General features: G+C 38.7%; 1 protein-coding gene across 2 annotated transcripts in view; it reads right to left on the bottom strand.

The window, feature by feature from the left end:
• Positions 1-1,107: 1,107 nt before the first annotated feature.
• vgll4b (vestigial-like family member 4b) overlaps positions 1,108-16,523 on the bottom strand; it is a 39,685-nt gene continuing 24,269 nt past the window's right edge. For both annotated transcript variants that reach the window (XM_065265933.2, XM_065265932.1), the window contains 4 exons: positions 14,383-14,560; positions 7,244-7,463; positions 5,956-6,079; positions 1,108-3,626 (listed from right to left, as the gene is read on the bottom strand). In XM_065265933.2, coding sequence (XP_065122005.1) covers positions 3,382-3,626; positions 5,956-6,079; positions 7,244-7,463; positions 14,383-14,560 — 767 coding nt within the window. In that variant the 3' untranslated portion in view covers positions 1,108-3,381. The remainder of the gene's footprint in view (positions 3,627-5,955; positions 6,080-7,243; positions 7,464-14,382; positions 14,561-16,523) is intronic.

The following is a 16,523-nucleotide window of genomic DNA, read 5'->3' as shown; positions in this document are numbered from 1 at the left end:
GTGCTTTTGGTTAGTAGCCTTATTTTTTTTTAGGTTTAATTACACACATTAATTTATCATGAATTCTATTTCATAAAATGTCATAAAACTGGGGCCCCCCTGGCACCATCTCGTGGCCCCCAGTTTGAAAACCACTGCCTTAGTGCACTTGAAAAAGTATACAGATGCCAGCAAGGCTTAAACAGATTTTTAGTGTATTAAAATAAGTTTATTTGGAGATCACCATTTAAGTACATCTATGTAATGCATAATGTCCATGCAACAGGTTGTTATTGCAGAAATAAGCCTTGTATCACACTGAAGGGTTTTTTTTTCATGACAACCTGCTTCCTGTAAATTATACCACTTAATGGCTATTTAGCTTGTGAGGGAAAGGAACATTAAATGTTAATATGAAATTTTATTTGTGACATTTGAACGTGTTCTCTTATCCAAAAAGCCAAAGTAAAGGGGTTTTCCTTACAGAAGGTCTGCGTTCATTAAAAATGAGCAAACACACTATTTGGTTTATTTACTAACAAATTAAATAATATTTACAAAAGACATTTTAGATTATATTTAATGTGTATGTTATATTAAACTGTTCCTGTCAAACTGATTTGCAGCCACAAAAAAAAACATCTTGGAATGTCACAAATGGCCAATCAGAATCAAGCATTTTAAAGTGTTGTGTAATATGTGTACTTAATGGTGCCATTTTAAGTACTAATGAAAATTTTTGTACATAAAGTACAAAATTAGTAAATGTACATTTTCATGCACTAAGTGTACTTTTTACTGTGCTATACCCGTAAAATTGTGACGCTGCTTTCTCTGACAAATGTAAAGACAAAGCCACCTTAACCACTACTTTTGGAAGCTACTTTTAATGACATTTTAAATAAATGACATAACCTGATCATTGTATGCCTAAATGAGATTGCAAAGACTATATACACCTTGAATATATCGAACCCATGAACCTTTGTGCTGTTAACGCACATCACGAAATGAAGACAGCAAAGTCAAGCTGGTTTTTAAGGTGCATCATTCATTACATCAAGTTAATGTACAATTGACATTCATACGGTCATTTCTTAAAAAAAAAAGTGAGAGAGTCACATGGTCTGTGGTTTAAGAGCACTTTATTGTTCATTGAGGCTACGTAAAGTACAAAACAATGGCCTGCCAAAACTTTGTTTTATTCCAAGGAGAAACAAGGCCATGAAATGAGGGTATAATACAGATTTACAAATCGTTAAGTACACTCGAGGTGCAGAAAGTTTGTTTTTTTTAAACATTTGTTTCTTGTCATGGTTCTCCTGGAAGCGCACATCAAATAATAATAATAAAAAATGTTGTTGCTCGACTCTCAAACCGATGGCATTGGAGTGAAGGATCGCCCTCAAGGTCAACATGAGAGGAGTCATTTTGTTCAAATGTCTCCAGAGACAGATGAAAGAGCCTCCGTTCAGAAGTGTATCCAGACTGCTCAGTAGCCTTTAGAAATAATACACAAGTGGCTATTACACTAACGCAGTGTTTTCATAGAATAACTGTGTGTTCCTGCACTTTAACCTTAAACAGACAAAACAACCTACAAACAAAAAAAGATCAACTTTTTCAACGAAAAAAGCATGATTACAATAAAGGACAAGGGAAAAATTAAATAGCTACATATCATTAACAAATTAATTGTTCCTCAAAAAATACCTACGATTTTTTCTCTGTACATTCGTTACGCACAGCGTAATGATGGTCGTATAGTTTCCTATATAAAAACTTTTTTTGTTGTTTTTCATTAAGTGAGACACCTACAGCGTGTAGGGTAATGTTGTGTGTCAAGCAGAAAGTGAGTGTCCTACCTAGTAAATTGGTAGTGAAATGTCTATATAACAGACCTCGGGACATTTCCTCCCTAAACCCCGCCCCCATATCGAGACACACACACGCACACACACACACAGCGGGAGAAAAGCCCAAAAGCCTCCTGTAAGATACGACAACATCGTGGCAACACAAACAATAAGAGCACAGGGTAAAGTCGTCTATCTGTAAAGTACTTTTGAGAAGATGGCTGTCTGGCAGCATCCGTATCCAATCAAACTGGGCCGACGGAATGTAAGGACATTGACACTCCTGCGTCTGCAACCTCTTGTCCATGTCTCTTGTTAGTAGCTATACTGAAAACGTGAAGTTCCCTAGTGGAGGAATGTATGTTATTACGGCGGATCCAAAGTCCATTTTGACAGTTGCGACGCACAATTGCGAGTAACGTAAAAACGACGATCTCGGCAGAATGTCAACGCTACAGTTGACCTGTCCGTAGCCGCTAATGTCTTATTCAGTCATGCAAGAAGCCGTAGCGCATGTACCACAAAATTAATAACATAAATCCAACCGTTCGTATATAGATGGCCTGTCCGGAGGCTGTTTTACTTATGTTGCATCTGGCAGCTACCACAATGAATATTGAATAGAAAATTATAATATGGAGTACAACTGTACCAGCAGTAAGTTTATCTAGTTGACTGTTACCGACAAAAATAAAATCTGAAGAAAAGGCTAAAAGAGAATTACAAATGAAATGTCTACACAATAATAGATACCAGCTATTTTAAAAACATGCACTTAGAAGCACTAGTTAACCCATTAAACCTCATCTACTCTACTAAAACCACAGTGCGCCTGGGGAGAAAATAAACTAATCCAAATGCCCACGTTTGCCGCAGTCCGGTTGTCAGCACCATAGAGAGAATCGTCTGAAGTAAGATATATATATATATAAAGTTCCCTCCCCCCTAACATTAGTGATGCGGGTGACATCACTTCCCACCTGTGTCAGCAGATCGCCCTCCTACACGTTTCCATCATCCTAGCATGTGTATCCAACACCGAGCTTATGCGACCTCAATCCATCAATAGTGCAAAATCAGTCCAGGCTTTCCGTTTCAAGTATACACATACAGATTCAGAATACAACCCGGGAGAGAAGACGTGGTGCGGGACAACCAGAGAGGAAAGAAATGAGTGCCATGCAAGAATGACTTCTGGGTTTGCATCAGAGGTTTCTTTGGTATCTGAGGCAGATGGATGCTGGTTAATTTATATTCGTATAAAAAAACACCAACGTTTATCCTGGTCATCAATGCTGTTTGTTTTGAACTATGGGCATCCCATAATGTAATCGCCAAGCTAAACGTATACTAGCATACTTAAAAGAAAAGAAATCAAAAGCCAATAAAAAGCACAAAACGACAAAAAAGGAACTCGAGAGCGCCTCCTCGTCGTGAGTTCTTATGTACATAGCTATACATCAGCGCTCTGCTAAAACATGCATGCTTGCTTTGAGAGATTGAGGCAGCTGGAAGAGGCTGGGACTGCGATCAGCTGGTCCTCTTTTCAAGAAACAAGGGAAGGGGAGTGATTATGGTTGACCATGTGGCTGTTCGGAGAGGAGTCTGGGCTCCCGGACGAGCTGCCCTTGGCCTTGATCTGCAGCCACGTCTCACCCAGGGCCTTGGCGAAATGGTCGTCCACCGAGCCCGTAATGGACACGGAGTTTGTTACAGGTTCTGGCTCCTTGTAGTTCTTCCCCAGACTGCGGCGAAAATGCTCCTCGATAACAGGGTCGCAGGCCGTGTTAGCTGAGGGAGAAGGAAAGAGAGTTTGCTACAGTTAAGCTGTTGGGTTCAATGCATGACTTTGTCAAATACAAGACCTGTGACATGTGACCTCTGTATTTATCCAACACACATACACACACACACACACACACACACACACACACACACACACACACACACACACACACACACACACACACACACACACACACACACACACACACCTAGAGTAGTGGGCAGCTATCCCTGCAGCAACTGGGTTAAGGTGCCTTGCTAAAGTGGACCACAGTCGTATTTAGAGATTTAACACTGCCAGGTTGTCTGATTTCCCCCCGCTTGTGTGTTATTTAGATGTGCCCCGCATCAACGCATCTATTTTATTGAGACGTTGCAGAGCTATACACGAGACACTGAGAATAAAACAACACAGAGCGACATTTCTTATATGCTGTGTCGTGTGTAAAAAACAGTTAACTGTGAAACAAGCAATTGCGAGGTGTTGATAAATTAAATTCTGCAGAGCAGTTAATATTACAAAGTTGCATTTAAAACTAATAACTTTGTAAGGCTTACAATGAATGCATGTCAAGATAGAATTTTGTATATAAGATTGCATATATTATTGTTTATAGTGTTATATATTATAGTAAAATAAAAAAGCTTGCATTAATAAGTTCTGTTAATGAATTTAGCACATATTATGATATTTTCCTCATTTTTACAATGCAATGTAAACTTTAAATTAAACATAACTTTGAACTGATCATGTGTTTACAGTCACTTAGTTGACAGAGAGAATTGAGATCTCCTTAACTCCACAGTTTTTCATCCCAAATATCAAATGGTTTGTGCACTCGCTCATTAAAAATGGTCACACAGCACGTGCATGGTTTGTGTACTGCTCGTCAATGATGACGGGCGGCTACTGCTCACAAACACACACACAAGCGCAGGGTGTGTGTGCTTGTCAATGACGGGCAGTGAAATTAGCAGAATTCCGCAGAGTTTCCCATGGAAATCTGCAGCACAGATTCCGTTTGGGCCTGACAAAAAGATATCAAGTCACCTTAACATTATCTGTAAAATGTTTAATCCAGATATTCTTGTTAGATCTGGAGCGGAGTGTTTTCTCTGCTTTTGTAAACAGAATGCAGAATATAGACTTTCACTAGAGCAGGTAAATAGCATTGTTTTCCTTATCAAAAACACATACACATACACACACACACACACACGTAGGTGTATGTGGTTTACGGGGACATCTCCATAGACGCAATGCATTTTGTACTGTCCAAACAGTTATATTCTATTCCCCTTACCTACCCCAGTCCCTAACCCCAATGTCACAAAAACCTGTTGCCAGTCTTTAATCTATGAAAAACTACCATTTAGTATGTTTTTTTAGCTTTTCCGTTTATGAGGACACTCTCTGTGTCCCCGTAAACCACCTTTATAGCATAATAAACATGTCATTATACACTATTCATGTCCTCGTAAACCACATAGACCAACCCACACACACACACACACACACACACACACACACACACACACACACACATATATATATACAAACACACACGTCATAAATCAAAAATATTCAAATATAATATTACTGAAAAATGGCCATCCTTTGATTTTACAAAACAAATGCAGTAAAACAGGTGCTTATATGCCATATAACAATTTGTTTTAATTTCTAATAATTTTACAGGTTTATAATTTTTGCAACCCTGCTAAGAAAACTGACTAAACAGTTCTGATTTGTTTGATGTGTCAAAAAAGTCATTTCGTAAAATAAGTGAAGGTTTTTGGGTTTTGCAGTGAAAAACAGTCAAAATTGTTTAATAGCAATGAAAAGGTGCTTTGTTAGTCAGTAATTAAAATGCCTTATTTTCACATATGTCACTTTTGTAATTTCATTGATATAAAAGTGATATTACTGAACCTAATCCTTAGTGCCTGATAAAAATGCTCAGAAAAATCTGATGGGCAGTTTACCGGACAGGGATTAGACTAGTGCTATCAAAGACTAAAATAAATGTAAGAGCTGTCCAAATTGAAAACAACTTGAACTTACATATCTTAAAATACATCAGTGCCCTTTGTTTTGCCTCAAAATGCACACGAGTAATGTTTTTACTAAGACATGTTTGTTAAAATTAGTTAAAACTACTATATTTCCTAATTAAACTGAGGCTTAGTCCTGGATTAAGCTAATCCCTGTCCGGGAAACCGGCCCAAAGGGTTTTACATCTAAACTCTTCATATACTAACACTTTAACCGTGTCAATTCATCATTTAAAACCTCATGTGTGTAAAGTGTCAGATCTACTAGGCTTCTACTTACAGTTAGAGGGTCTCCGGTAGTTTGTAGTCAAGTTGGGCGAGCAGCCGTTGTGAGATACGGTGCAGTGGGAGAGGTTACAGTTTCGATTGTTAGCTGGAGCACATGTGATCACAGAGGGACGATTCTGCAAATAAAACACTTAAATATTAGTTTCCCACTATAGTAACAGACCAGTCCAAACAAACCACAGTATTACAAGTAAGAAGTAAACAAATCATCAATATATATTCAGTCCACATCACACATATTAATAAAGAGCTCCTTCCTGGAACACTGAAATGAACACTACCGGTCAAAAGTTTTGAAACACTTGACTGAAATAACAAAATCTTTTCATCTGAAGGTGGAAGGTTAAATGCTTGACATTACTGCAATAGACAAAAATATAGCTGTGCCAAACAGATTCATTTTGGTTATTATTTTTTATTTTAAAATATTATTTTTGAAATAGATGACTTAGACTGAATATTAAAGAGAAAGCAACTAGTAAGAGCCCAGGATAAATGTGAACTTCTTCACTATTCCTTAATAGTAATTCATCCTAATGTGAAACCTCAAGAAGCTTCTTGATAAAATGACAAGTACAGATTTGCAATTTCTAGGTTGCAGTGACTGCACTTTATATTATAAAAGTTTTGATTTATTTTGGATGCTTTTATTAACCAACATAATTCCCGCAGTTATATGTGTGTTATGTCATAGTTTGGATGAGTTTATATATTTTTCCACATTACAGAATAATAATGAGGACGAGTGTTTCAAAACTTTTGACCAGAAGTGTACATACAGTACAAATCTGGCACAGCCAGAGATGGACAGCTTTAATACATATGATAATTTTAGAATCAAAGCTCAAATTGGTTTAAGGACAGAAACTCAATGGTACTTCAACATTTGAAATCATACAAAGAGGCAGAATACTAAGTGCTAGAGTTTTTCTACATTATACTTTACCTGATTAAGTAACTAGTTTATTTTTTAACCTTGGCTTATGAAACCCAACACCACTTCTGCGAAGTTAACCCTTCATTGCAGTTTTACACCAGATTAGCAACATAAATCCAATAAAAAACTGTTTTAGTGCTTTTCTCATTAAGTATTCATCTTTATAAAGTTTCCGACTTCAGAAATGTTGTCTGCTTATGGCAATTATTAACTTGAGTCTGTAGAGATGATATACATTTTGTTTTATCACTTGGAAAGAGACTTGCACATTGTAAACTAACGAAGCATAAAAACCAAGGATTAACTATTAATTGAGAGTAAAGTAGAAATGACTTTGGGTTACCTGTTGGCGCTCAACAGGGCTGACAGTAGGGGAGATGGGGACAGTGCGGTTAACGTCCATGTTTTTGGTCAGTGCGAGAGGCTGGTCCATGGCCAGGCTGGGCATGTGGGCGTAAAGCGAACTACTAACAAGACCCATGGGGGGGCCGGTGATGCGCTCGATGGGACTGCGGCTGCGATCCCGGGGGTCCTTGCGGTAGTCCCCGTTGGCAGGCTTGGCTCTGAAAAAGAAACAAAGAAGGGATTGTACTGAGGCCCACGTCGAGCGACACAAACAGGCAGAGCTTTTAATGCTGCATTCAGCCAGTCCTGGCAAGAGTTATGTACCTCCCTCAAAAAGTCACGATGACTCGATAAGAAGCGTTTGTATGGAGGAGTCAATTCAAGTATTCCTTCAGTGTGCTCAAAACACTTTCTCTCTTTTGAAGAGAAGAGACTTTGAAGAAAGTTTTGCTATATTTGATTGAAATCTATTTGCCATCTCTTCATTAGCTCAAAGCGCTTCTTACAAAAGGCCCGATCCCAACCAACAAATCTCCTTTCCTGTTTTCTTTTCCCTCCTAAAAGAATAGACACACATGCAGCAAAGCCTAGCAGCCTTATTCCACCCTTCCGGAACGATCGGTCTCCTGTTGCCAACAGAGCGGAGGCCCAGCGAGGGGCCAAGTGCACCATTCAAAAGACTTCATCTGTGCTTCACAGGAAGAGAACTTAATACCCTTCACTGGGCACACAGGCGAGCCGAACAACAGCGCAGAAAGAGCCAGTGAAACTCTAATCAGGTATTTGCTGCTTTCAATGCAGAACGTGTAACACAATCTCAATTTGGTGACTGTGGTGTAGCTCTGAAAAGGAAAAAGTGCCACCTATGTGATCCGGTGAAAAGTGCCCAGGAGGAACTTCCTGTTTACACATGCATGTTAAAGGAAGCACCGCTTTACGCCTGTAGAGCACAGATTTTGTCGAGTCTCAGCTGTGCGGGCTGTGATCCTTGAAATCGTTACTTAGCAACCAAAACGGTTATGTTCACCAGAAACTGCAGTGCTTACAGTAACTAATAGTAAGCTTTATATGTATAATGTATATATATAACAGGGTTTTAATGTCCCAATTATTTTACTTAAGACATAAAATGTGTGTATGACGGGCAAGATGTTAATAAGATGCTAATGAAGTTTTGATATCAATGATTCATGACAGCACCATAGTAGGGCAAAATGATCATGTTATATTTTGGTTTGTGTAAGTTTCAAACAAAAGGGCTTTTTATATTTTAGTTTTGGCTCTGTACATTCAGGGGTGGTTTCCCAGACAGCGATTAAATTAAGCCAGGACTAGGCCTTCGTTTAATTATGAAATATAACTAGTTTTAACAAACATGCCTTACTAAAAACATAACTTGTGTGCATTTAGAAGCAAAACAAGGGCACTGAACACACAGCTCTTACATTTATTTAAGTCTAGGACTAGTCTAGCCTGGGAAACTTGTACCATCCCTGTGCTGTATTATTTGAGGAAATCAAGCTATCTGGAATATAACATCACATTATTAGCATCAGATGAAGTTTAATAACATTTCAGAACAAGCTGCCGAAAGCGTTTTCATTGAAGTTCCTTTGAGAACAAACAGAAAAAGGCCCTCATCCCTGATGTGTTTTCAAGACGCAGCTCTCAGGAGGCAAGCATTATTTTTGGGGTTAAGGAAAAAAAATCTAGTAATTCTGCAGTTCCTTAACATGAGGTTCTGTGAAAACTGAATCTGTTTTACATGAAACACTTGTGTGTGTTTTGATAAACCCGTGCATAGGGGATCCTAGCTGAACGTGAATGAACAGAGCCCAGAATCCTCCCACAATACAACCCCGGGCCTCCACAACCTTGGCATGGATGTTAGTGAAACACAATCTTCTCAATTAGAAAGTGCCCAGGTTTCCTCCCACACAGCACTACACAAGTGCAAAAAAGCAGACCTAATGCTTGATTTATGTAAAGGCCCATTGTAAATGCTTCACATTTGGAATCACTGTGGTGGTAAGGAAAAGTACTCAAGGGGACAACATAGTCCCTCTCAAATATCTGGTTTATTCTAGTTTAACTAACCTACCTTATCAGAAACCATTGCTTTGAAGGTAAACATGAAAGAGAAAGCGTATGTTACAAAAATATCAGGATATCAGAATACCACTATGGCACCTCTTGTGGTGATGCTGAGAATACAGCATGCATTGCATTAATAAATGCTAAAAGCATTTGTGTATATGTATTTTTGTAAAAAGTTTCAGGTATACATGTTCCATGCACTAAGCTCTGTGTTTACATAAAACTTTGCATAAATCAAGTTTAAGTTTATGGCTCTGGTCGAGGAATAGACCCGGTCTGCCTTTCTTTCCAAGATTTTGGTTTTTGTAAAACGTACAATTAGTGGATTGAACCGTGGGATCTTAAACTAGAAACGCACAGCAATCTATTAATTTTTAAAAGCAGAGCAACACCACACGGCAAAAACAATAAAGCAATCCTTCTACTATAAACATAAATCTTGCCCATAGAAAAATATAAATATATGCAATAGCATGCATATCACAGAGAAAAAAAAAACAGGACTCAGTGCAGTAGCCAGCTTGCTTTACAGAAGTGATGTACTTTGCTAGACTTGCTTTAGTCACAGATGCAGACCAATAAAACTGGGGATCTTTTCTCATAATTGTTTCATAGCCGTGCAGCAAACCTCACAATTCTACCACAGATCTTGGCTGGAAAACATCTCTCTTATTTCTCCTTTAAGTCACTGGAATCTCGCCCACAAAGATACAGGAAACATCTGGGAGAAATCAAGGCGAGGAAGGCAGAACCACGAGATACAAACAGTCAGTTGTTAGGAACTCATACTGTATGTGATGGTGTTATACTACCATGGCTGAGAAGTGCAAAACAAAACAAGAAATCCAAAATTAAAAACACAAATGTCAAGTCAACCAACCCCCTTTTCCAACACAACGACAAATCTATCAGCCTGAAAAGGTATGTATATTGTGCAAATTGGACGGCACCTCGTTGGATTTGTCTTTGCATTAATTTGAGTTGCCTTGGTGTTTTTAATATGCCATTTTGATTTTGGATTTGTTGTTTTGTTTTGTACTTTTCAGGTCACCGTACCATACACATCCTTCACTATTATACTTATACCACAGCAAGAAAAAAAACAATATTCACTGTAAATTATTAGCAAAAGTGCTTGACTAATGTTACAAAATGTTTAACTAATGGTTAACGCACAGTTTGGATCTGCACCACAACATGTCTAACTTTTGCTTTGACAAATTATGATCAATACACAAACAAGCACATAAAGGTTAGTTATGTGTTAGGTTGGCGTGACTGTGTTTACATAGAAACGTTGGCAGAAAAACATTAATTCATAAACCCTAACCATACTGGCAGTGCCTTCTTCTGACTCTCCATTTGGCTGGATATGGATCCATGAGAAAGAGAAAGTCTCCAAGTTCCCAGCAGGGATACAGTGGGATTATTCCCAGCTCCAGGAGAACCTCTGAAAACAGCTGGCTTGCCTTCCTTACTACTTACAGTAACAAACTTAAAGGACAAGTTCGGTATTTTAGACTTAAAGCCCTGTTTTCAGATTGTTTATGGTGAAATAGAATGGTTTTGACTAAAATTTCGACATTTTCGGCTGCCCTGAGAATTTTCGCGTGTTTGTGTTTCAGCTCAGACCTCTACAATGGGTTTAATGGTGCACTGAAACAATCCTTCCTAAAATGCATTAAACTTTCGTTTACAAAGACGTGAAACTCACCGAGTGGTCAGGGGTGTTCACTGGTATGCTCACACAAAAATCGCTCCAAAAGACGCATTCCAACAGGTTTTATCGTAGTTTTTACCAACTCCATTGACATGTATTAGATGTGCTGTGAGGTACGGTATTACTCCGCGCCGGGAACTTTGTTTCTATTCTTGCAATTGGCAAAAGCGGATTAGCGCCACCACCTGGGCTGGAGTGTTTATTATTCAAGCTCTAAGCGGAAGAATGTACGGGTGTGAGGCGTTTGGGAAAATAGGTCCACAAGTTAACAACGAATGCTAAAACAGCTGTTGGAAAGCATCTTTTGCAGCGATTTTTGTGTGAGCATATCAGTGAACACCCCTGACCACTCGGTGAGTTTCACGTCTTTGTAAACAAAAGTTTAATGCATTTTAGGAAGGATTGTTCCAGTGCACCATTAAACCCATTGTAGAGGTCTGAGCTGAAACACAAACACGCGAAAATTCTCAGGACAGCCGCAAATGTCGAAATTTCAGTCAAAATCATTCTATTTCACCATAAACAATCTGAAAACAGGGCTTTAAGTCTAAAATACCGAACTTGTCCTTTAAGGACAGCCTTTTGTATTATGCAAACCTGTTTTTTTTTTATATATCCCACTAATAATAACACCACCAGTAAGATTCAAGGTAGTACAAGTAGTTTTGTTTAGAGAAAAATGCTGAGTCTGGTGTACGAAGAACTCTTATTTGGTTTAAAATGTCGACACCGACCAGAGCGGAATTGTGTGACTTTCCAGCAGTGGGGCGTCTCCAGTGGGACAGGCCCGAGCAAGCTTCCAGAACACAGTGGGCTGACCGGATAAGAGGCCCTTTGTTTTCATGGTGCTAGTGAAAATGAGAAAATGGCCCCCACCCTGACACGAAGCCCACTCGACAACAATATGTCTCTGAGTTTTCTGTTTTATTACCCCAGCGAGGGCTCATGCACAGCTCTCTCGCTCCCTAAGCACTGCTGCTAATGAAGTGTTCAGTGCTTATCTTTGATTTAAATGCTTTATTTTTGCCAACATGAAGAAAACATTGAAAATTGAAATGGAGTAGACAAAATCGTTGCAAATGGCTTTGAATCAATCAAATGAATCTAAAAACATTCACAGGACACAAACACACAGTTATGCCCCTGCAGACAAGGCTTAAAGCTAGTCCTAAAATAAAACATGTTTGAGCTGTCTCAACTGAAAATAACTTGACGTGCACTGACAGATCTTAAAATATGCCAGTGCCATTGATTTGTTCGTTTCAAGACACACAACAGTTATGTCTGAAACAAGGCCATGATCTGTTTAAATAAGCTGCTGTAAAGAAGCAGAGAACCAAAAATACTTAAAATAACTTTCCAGCACTGGACAAAAAAGATTATGGTGAAAAGAGATGACAGGAAAACTGGATATCCCAACCCCCACTGGTTTGTCCCATGAGCGACAGGGTTCACCCTTCCAGAGAAAAACATCATCATGGAAACCTGAGCTACCTTCACTGTTGTCCCGGCCCGTGGTGTCCGGTGTCAGCTAAATACTCCCAACCATAACAATCGAGAGGCGTTCATTCACCTCACCTCTATCCTGATAAAAAAATCAAGATAAGTGTTAAACGCACTTCACATCTGAAGCGTGCACTGCTGCTTTATTTATTTTCGCATGAGTGCTGCGTGAATAACTCCAGCCTGTGTATTCACCATTAGATGTACTACTAGATAAGAGATTTGCGACGCCAAAAAAATCTGTGTGACCTACTTGTAGAATTTTCTACTTAAGAAGCTAAGCATTGCAGAGATGGTTTAACAACACTAAGTTACTGGGTTTTTCTTTTACACATTGACTAGGTTAATAGAAGCACTGGGGACCCAATTATAGCACTTAAAACAAGAAAAAAAGTCACTGTTTCCTTTAAATAATCTATTAGGGAAAATATATTATTGAATCTTTTACTACAGCTGGGGTTTTAAAATGTGTTATGCTATTCTTTCAACTAACAAATACTACAAAACATGAAGTCACATGGCCTTACATCCAGTTGTAGATTAATTATTATACATGCCAGTACAACAAGAACTATGATAAATTTCTGGTATAAATCGGAGCCGTAATGAATAATGGACCAAGCTATCAGTTTCCTCCTCTCTAAACGGTTACATATTTAATAGTATTAAATGTAAAAAACACAAATTTTAAAACTGCACATACCCATTAAATCATTTATGTTCTTAGGTTTGCTTTTTCATTCAAGCTTGCAATAATACAGCATTGGGACAAAACAATACCCTTGTTCAAGTTCAAATCTGCTTTTTACTATATAAAAAACAACACAAGCACCTCCTGTATCTCAGCACTAAAGTGCAGAATATAAAGCATTATGGAGGTTTGCGTGTGGTAGATTCAGAAGTAATTTGGAGAGTAATAAAGTACAAGCTTATAAGCTGTTCCTGTGTAGCTCAGTGATTGCGTGTGTAGTGGAAAAGGTCATGAGTTCGAACCCAGGGAACACAAATACTGATAAAAATGTATAGCTTGTAATGCACTGCAAGTCGCTTTGGATAAAATAGCTAATAAAATCACTGTTATAAAACTATAATATGGTGCTAGATGGAGAACCTAAGCTTTAAAACCTGCTACACATTCCAATGGTATGCCAAAATAAGAGCAAGTTTTAATTGATTTAAAACGTTTTTAAAGCATTTAAAAACGTGTCTATTTATTCCAATTCAAAATAAAGTGAAAAAAACTAATGTTAAACCCCTGAGCGTAGATTAAGTTTGCCATGCAAAGAAACGAGGATTATTTGTTCATACTCGCTTGTGCACTTGGTTCCTAATTTGTCGGGGAAATTTAAGTGGTCATAAATGAGCCTCAGCTGCTCTGCCTAGCACCAGTGTGTCTTATTCACTGCTGAATAGCACGTCTTGTGTCCTATGACTGAACACTACTCTTTCAAACGGGGCTGGTATGTGCGGAATGATCCACAGCTCTGCCATGAGGGCATGGCCAGGCACTACAAACAGCCCATGTGCTCCAGTCGGAGAGCTGGAATGACAGGAATTTCAGGCCATGGTCCTCAGCACATTCCCCAAGTTCTTTCTGCTGGAAAACTGACTGCATGGGCCTAATTTCCACAGAGTCAGTCATTTTAAAAATGATTGCCAACCAGATCTGCAAATGTGTGACTAAAGTGGCTTGCATACTTTTGGAAAGCGTGCAAGAGCTTTCAGATTTCCACTCCGCCGGAAAGGACACAAGCTGTGAATGTCTGTCAGCGTGTCAAATGTGTCCACAAAACACGATATTAATTGGTTCCACTTACAACTGTACGGCAAACAGCCGGCTCATCTTGCTGTTGCAGTCGATGTCATCGTCTGCTTGGTCCCCGCTGTGTTTCCTCTTGCTGGGGCTGATGGGAGGAGGGCCCGTCCTGTGACTGCTGACTGCAGAGGATAGTGACATGGACTGCATTCTGGACTCGCCTCTGAGAGCAGCTTCACCTACATAACATACAACAGAGATTAGTGTCAGACCGTTAATTCAGCATTCACATGTAAAGTGTAGTTAATGATTCATAGTATGTAACAATTATCTAAAACAACACTACTACTGAAAAACGGCCTAAGGTCTACACTATAATAAGTTATTATCTAAGCCAAATTATCTCCTAATATTTGGCCATTGTTTACTAGCAAAGGTTGATACTGTCTGACAGGCCAATATATTATGAGTTTTTTTTTTTTTTTTTAAGGCAGATACTACAGAGCATATCAGTGAACCAAGATGTTATATTATACATCAAAGAAGCTCAGTGAATATCCCATGCAATAGCTTTGATGTTGATTTATAGATCATAATAACATGAGATGGTTCTTAAGCACACAGACAGAATTATCAGCAGATTCAATTCCCTCAATAATCCTCCTTTTCATGTTTTCTTTATTGAGAATGACGGAGCAGCATTGTAAAAACACGTCAAAGCAAAGTGTCTAATGGAGTAGAGTATAAAAACAAAAGGTAAACTTTGTCCTTTTGTTCTCTTGAACTTACACACTGGTGCATGCAAGTTATTACACCTACAGCGTAACACCATTGAACTGACGTGCTTTTGAAGCTGACTTATCTTCTGTACATTTATTAAGCACAAAGACACACTTTCAATTTCATCATTCCAGCTCTGCTAATTAACTTCTTATATTAGTTTCCAATTGTACCAAAATTGTGTTTTAGTGAACTTCAAGGAAATATAAATTAGAGCTGCAACAACTTATCAATAAAATCAATAATAACATTCATTGTCAATGAATTTCATTATCGATTAGTTGGTCTGTGACCAGCGCGAGCTGTGCGCCTATAATAAATGACAGTGCTGTTTCTTCATACAGTGCGAGCTGTCTGCTCAAAGTCAGTCACGTTTTCTTTATACAATGCAAGCTGCACGCGAGGCGCTGCTTCTTACCGCGCAACCAGCTAGTTTAAAAGCAAGGCCGTGTTGCCAGGTCCTCTGCCTTTGGGCGGAATTGTGAATTGGGCTACTATTAAACAGTTTCTGCAGGTTGATGTTTTTCCTGCAGATTAAAGTTGAAAGGATTTGGTTGCTGGTATTTGAGCTGTAAATAATCATTGGGATGCTTTTGGACTAATTTTGAATGTCCGTTGGGCTGGTTTGGTTTCGTGGACCTGGCGACCCTGACAGGAATGATGGAAGCAGAAAATTTCCATAGCGCATCCATGAAGCCTAAATTAGTTGATAAATCTGAAATAATAATCGCCCAAATGATTGATTATAAAATCATTAGTTGCAGTCCTAATATATATCATACAAGTGTTCAACACATCTACAGAGATTTTATGTGATCCACAATCACACTGCAGAGTCTGAAATGCTGTATTGTAAGATTTCTTCACTACTCCTCTATGAAATGCAGTCCTCAGTACATTTACAGACACTCTGTGTAGGAGTGAGAAAGGAAAATTACAACTGGCATGCTCTCGCCAATGGGACTTTCCACTTGGGATGATGTTAAATAAGCCTGAGAAACTTTATTTTTATAACATCCATTTATTAAACCCGACTGTCGCAGCACTTCACAGGGCTAGTTTTTACAGAGTAAAATGATAAATAGAGATGGTAAAAACGACTGCACATCAGGTGTCCTCTCTTTCACTAACCCCTTAATAAATCATGCATACATTCACACAACACATTTACTTGCCTTCAGTATCAAGTGAACAAATAATAATGCTTCGATATACGAGCTTGTGAGGTACTTCCCAAAACAAGCGGCCTATTTTCCTGACTGGCATGTTTCAGCTCGTCTGTCCGTGCTCCATGGCAACGGTGATGACATCATTGTTTTTGGCTGCTAATAGAGAAAAGGCTATGCTGCTTCAGACAAGCATGCAGTAAATGTCTACACAGTCCCTGAAACATGATAGCTTATCTGTGCTAGTCTTCAGAGA

The sequence above is a fragment of the Paramisgurnus dabryanus genome, chromosome 14, assembly GCF_030506205.2.
Source record: "Paramisgurnus dabryanus chromosome 14, PD_genome_1.1, whole genome shotgun sequence".
Lineage (NCBI taxonomy): Eukaryota > Metazoa > Chordata > Actinopteri > Cypriniformes > Cobitidae > Paramisgurnus > Paramisgurnus dabryanus.
Note: the sequence above shows the minus strand (reverse complement) of the source record. Positions and strands in the feature narration are given on the sequence as shown.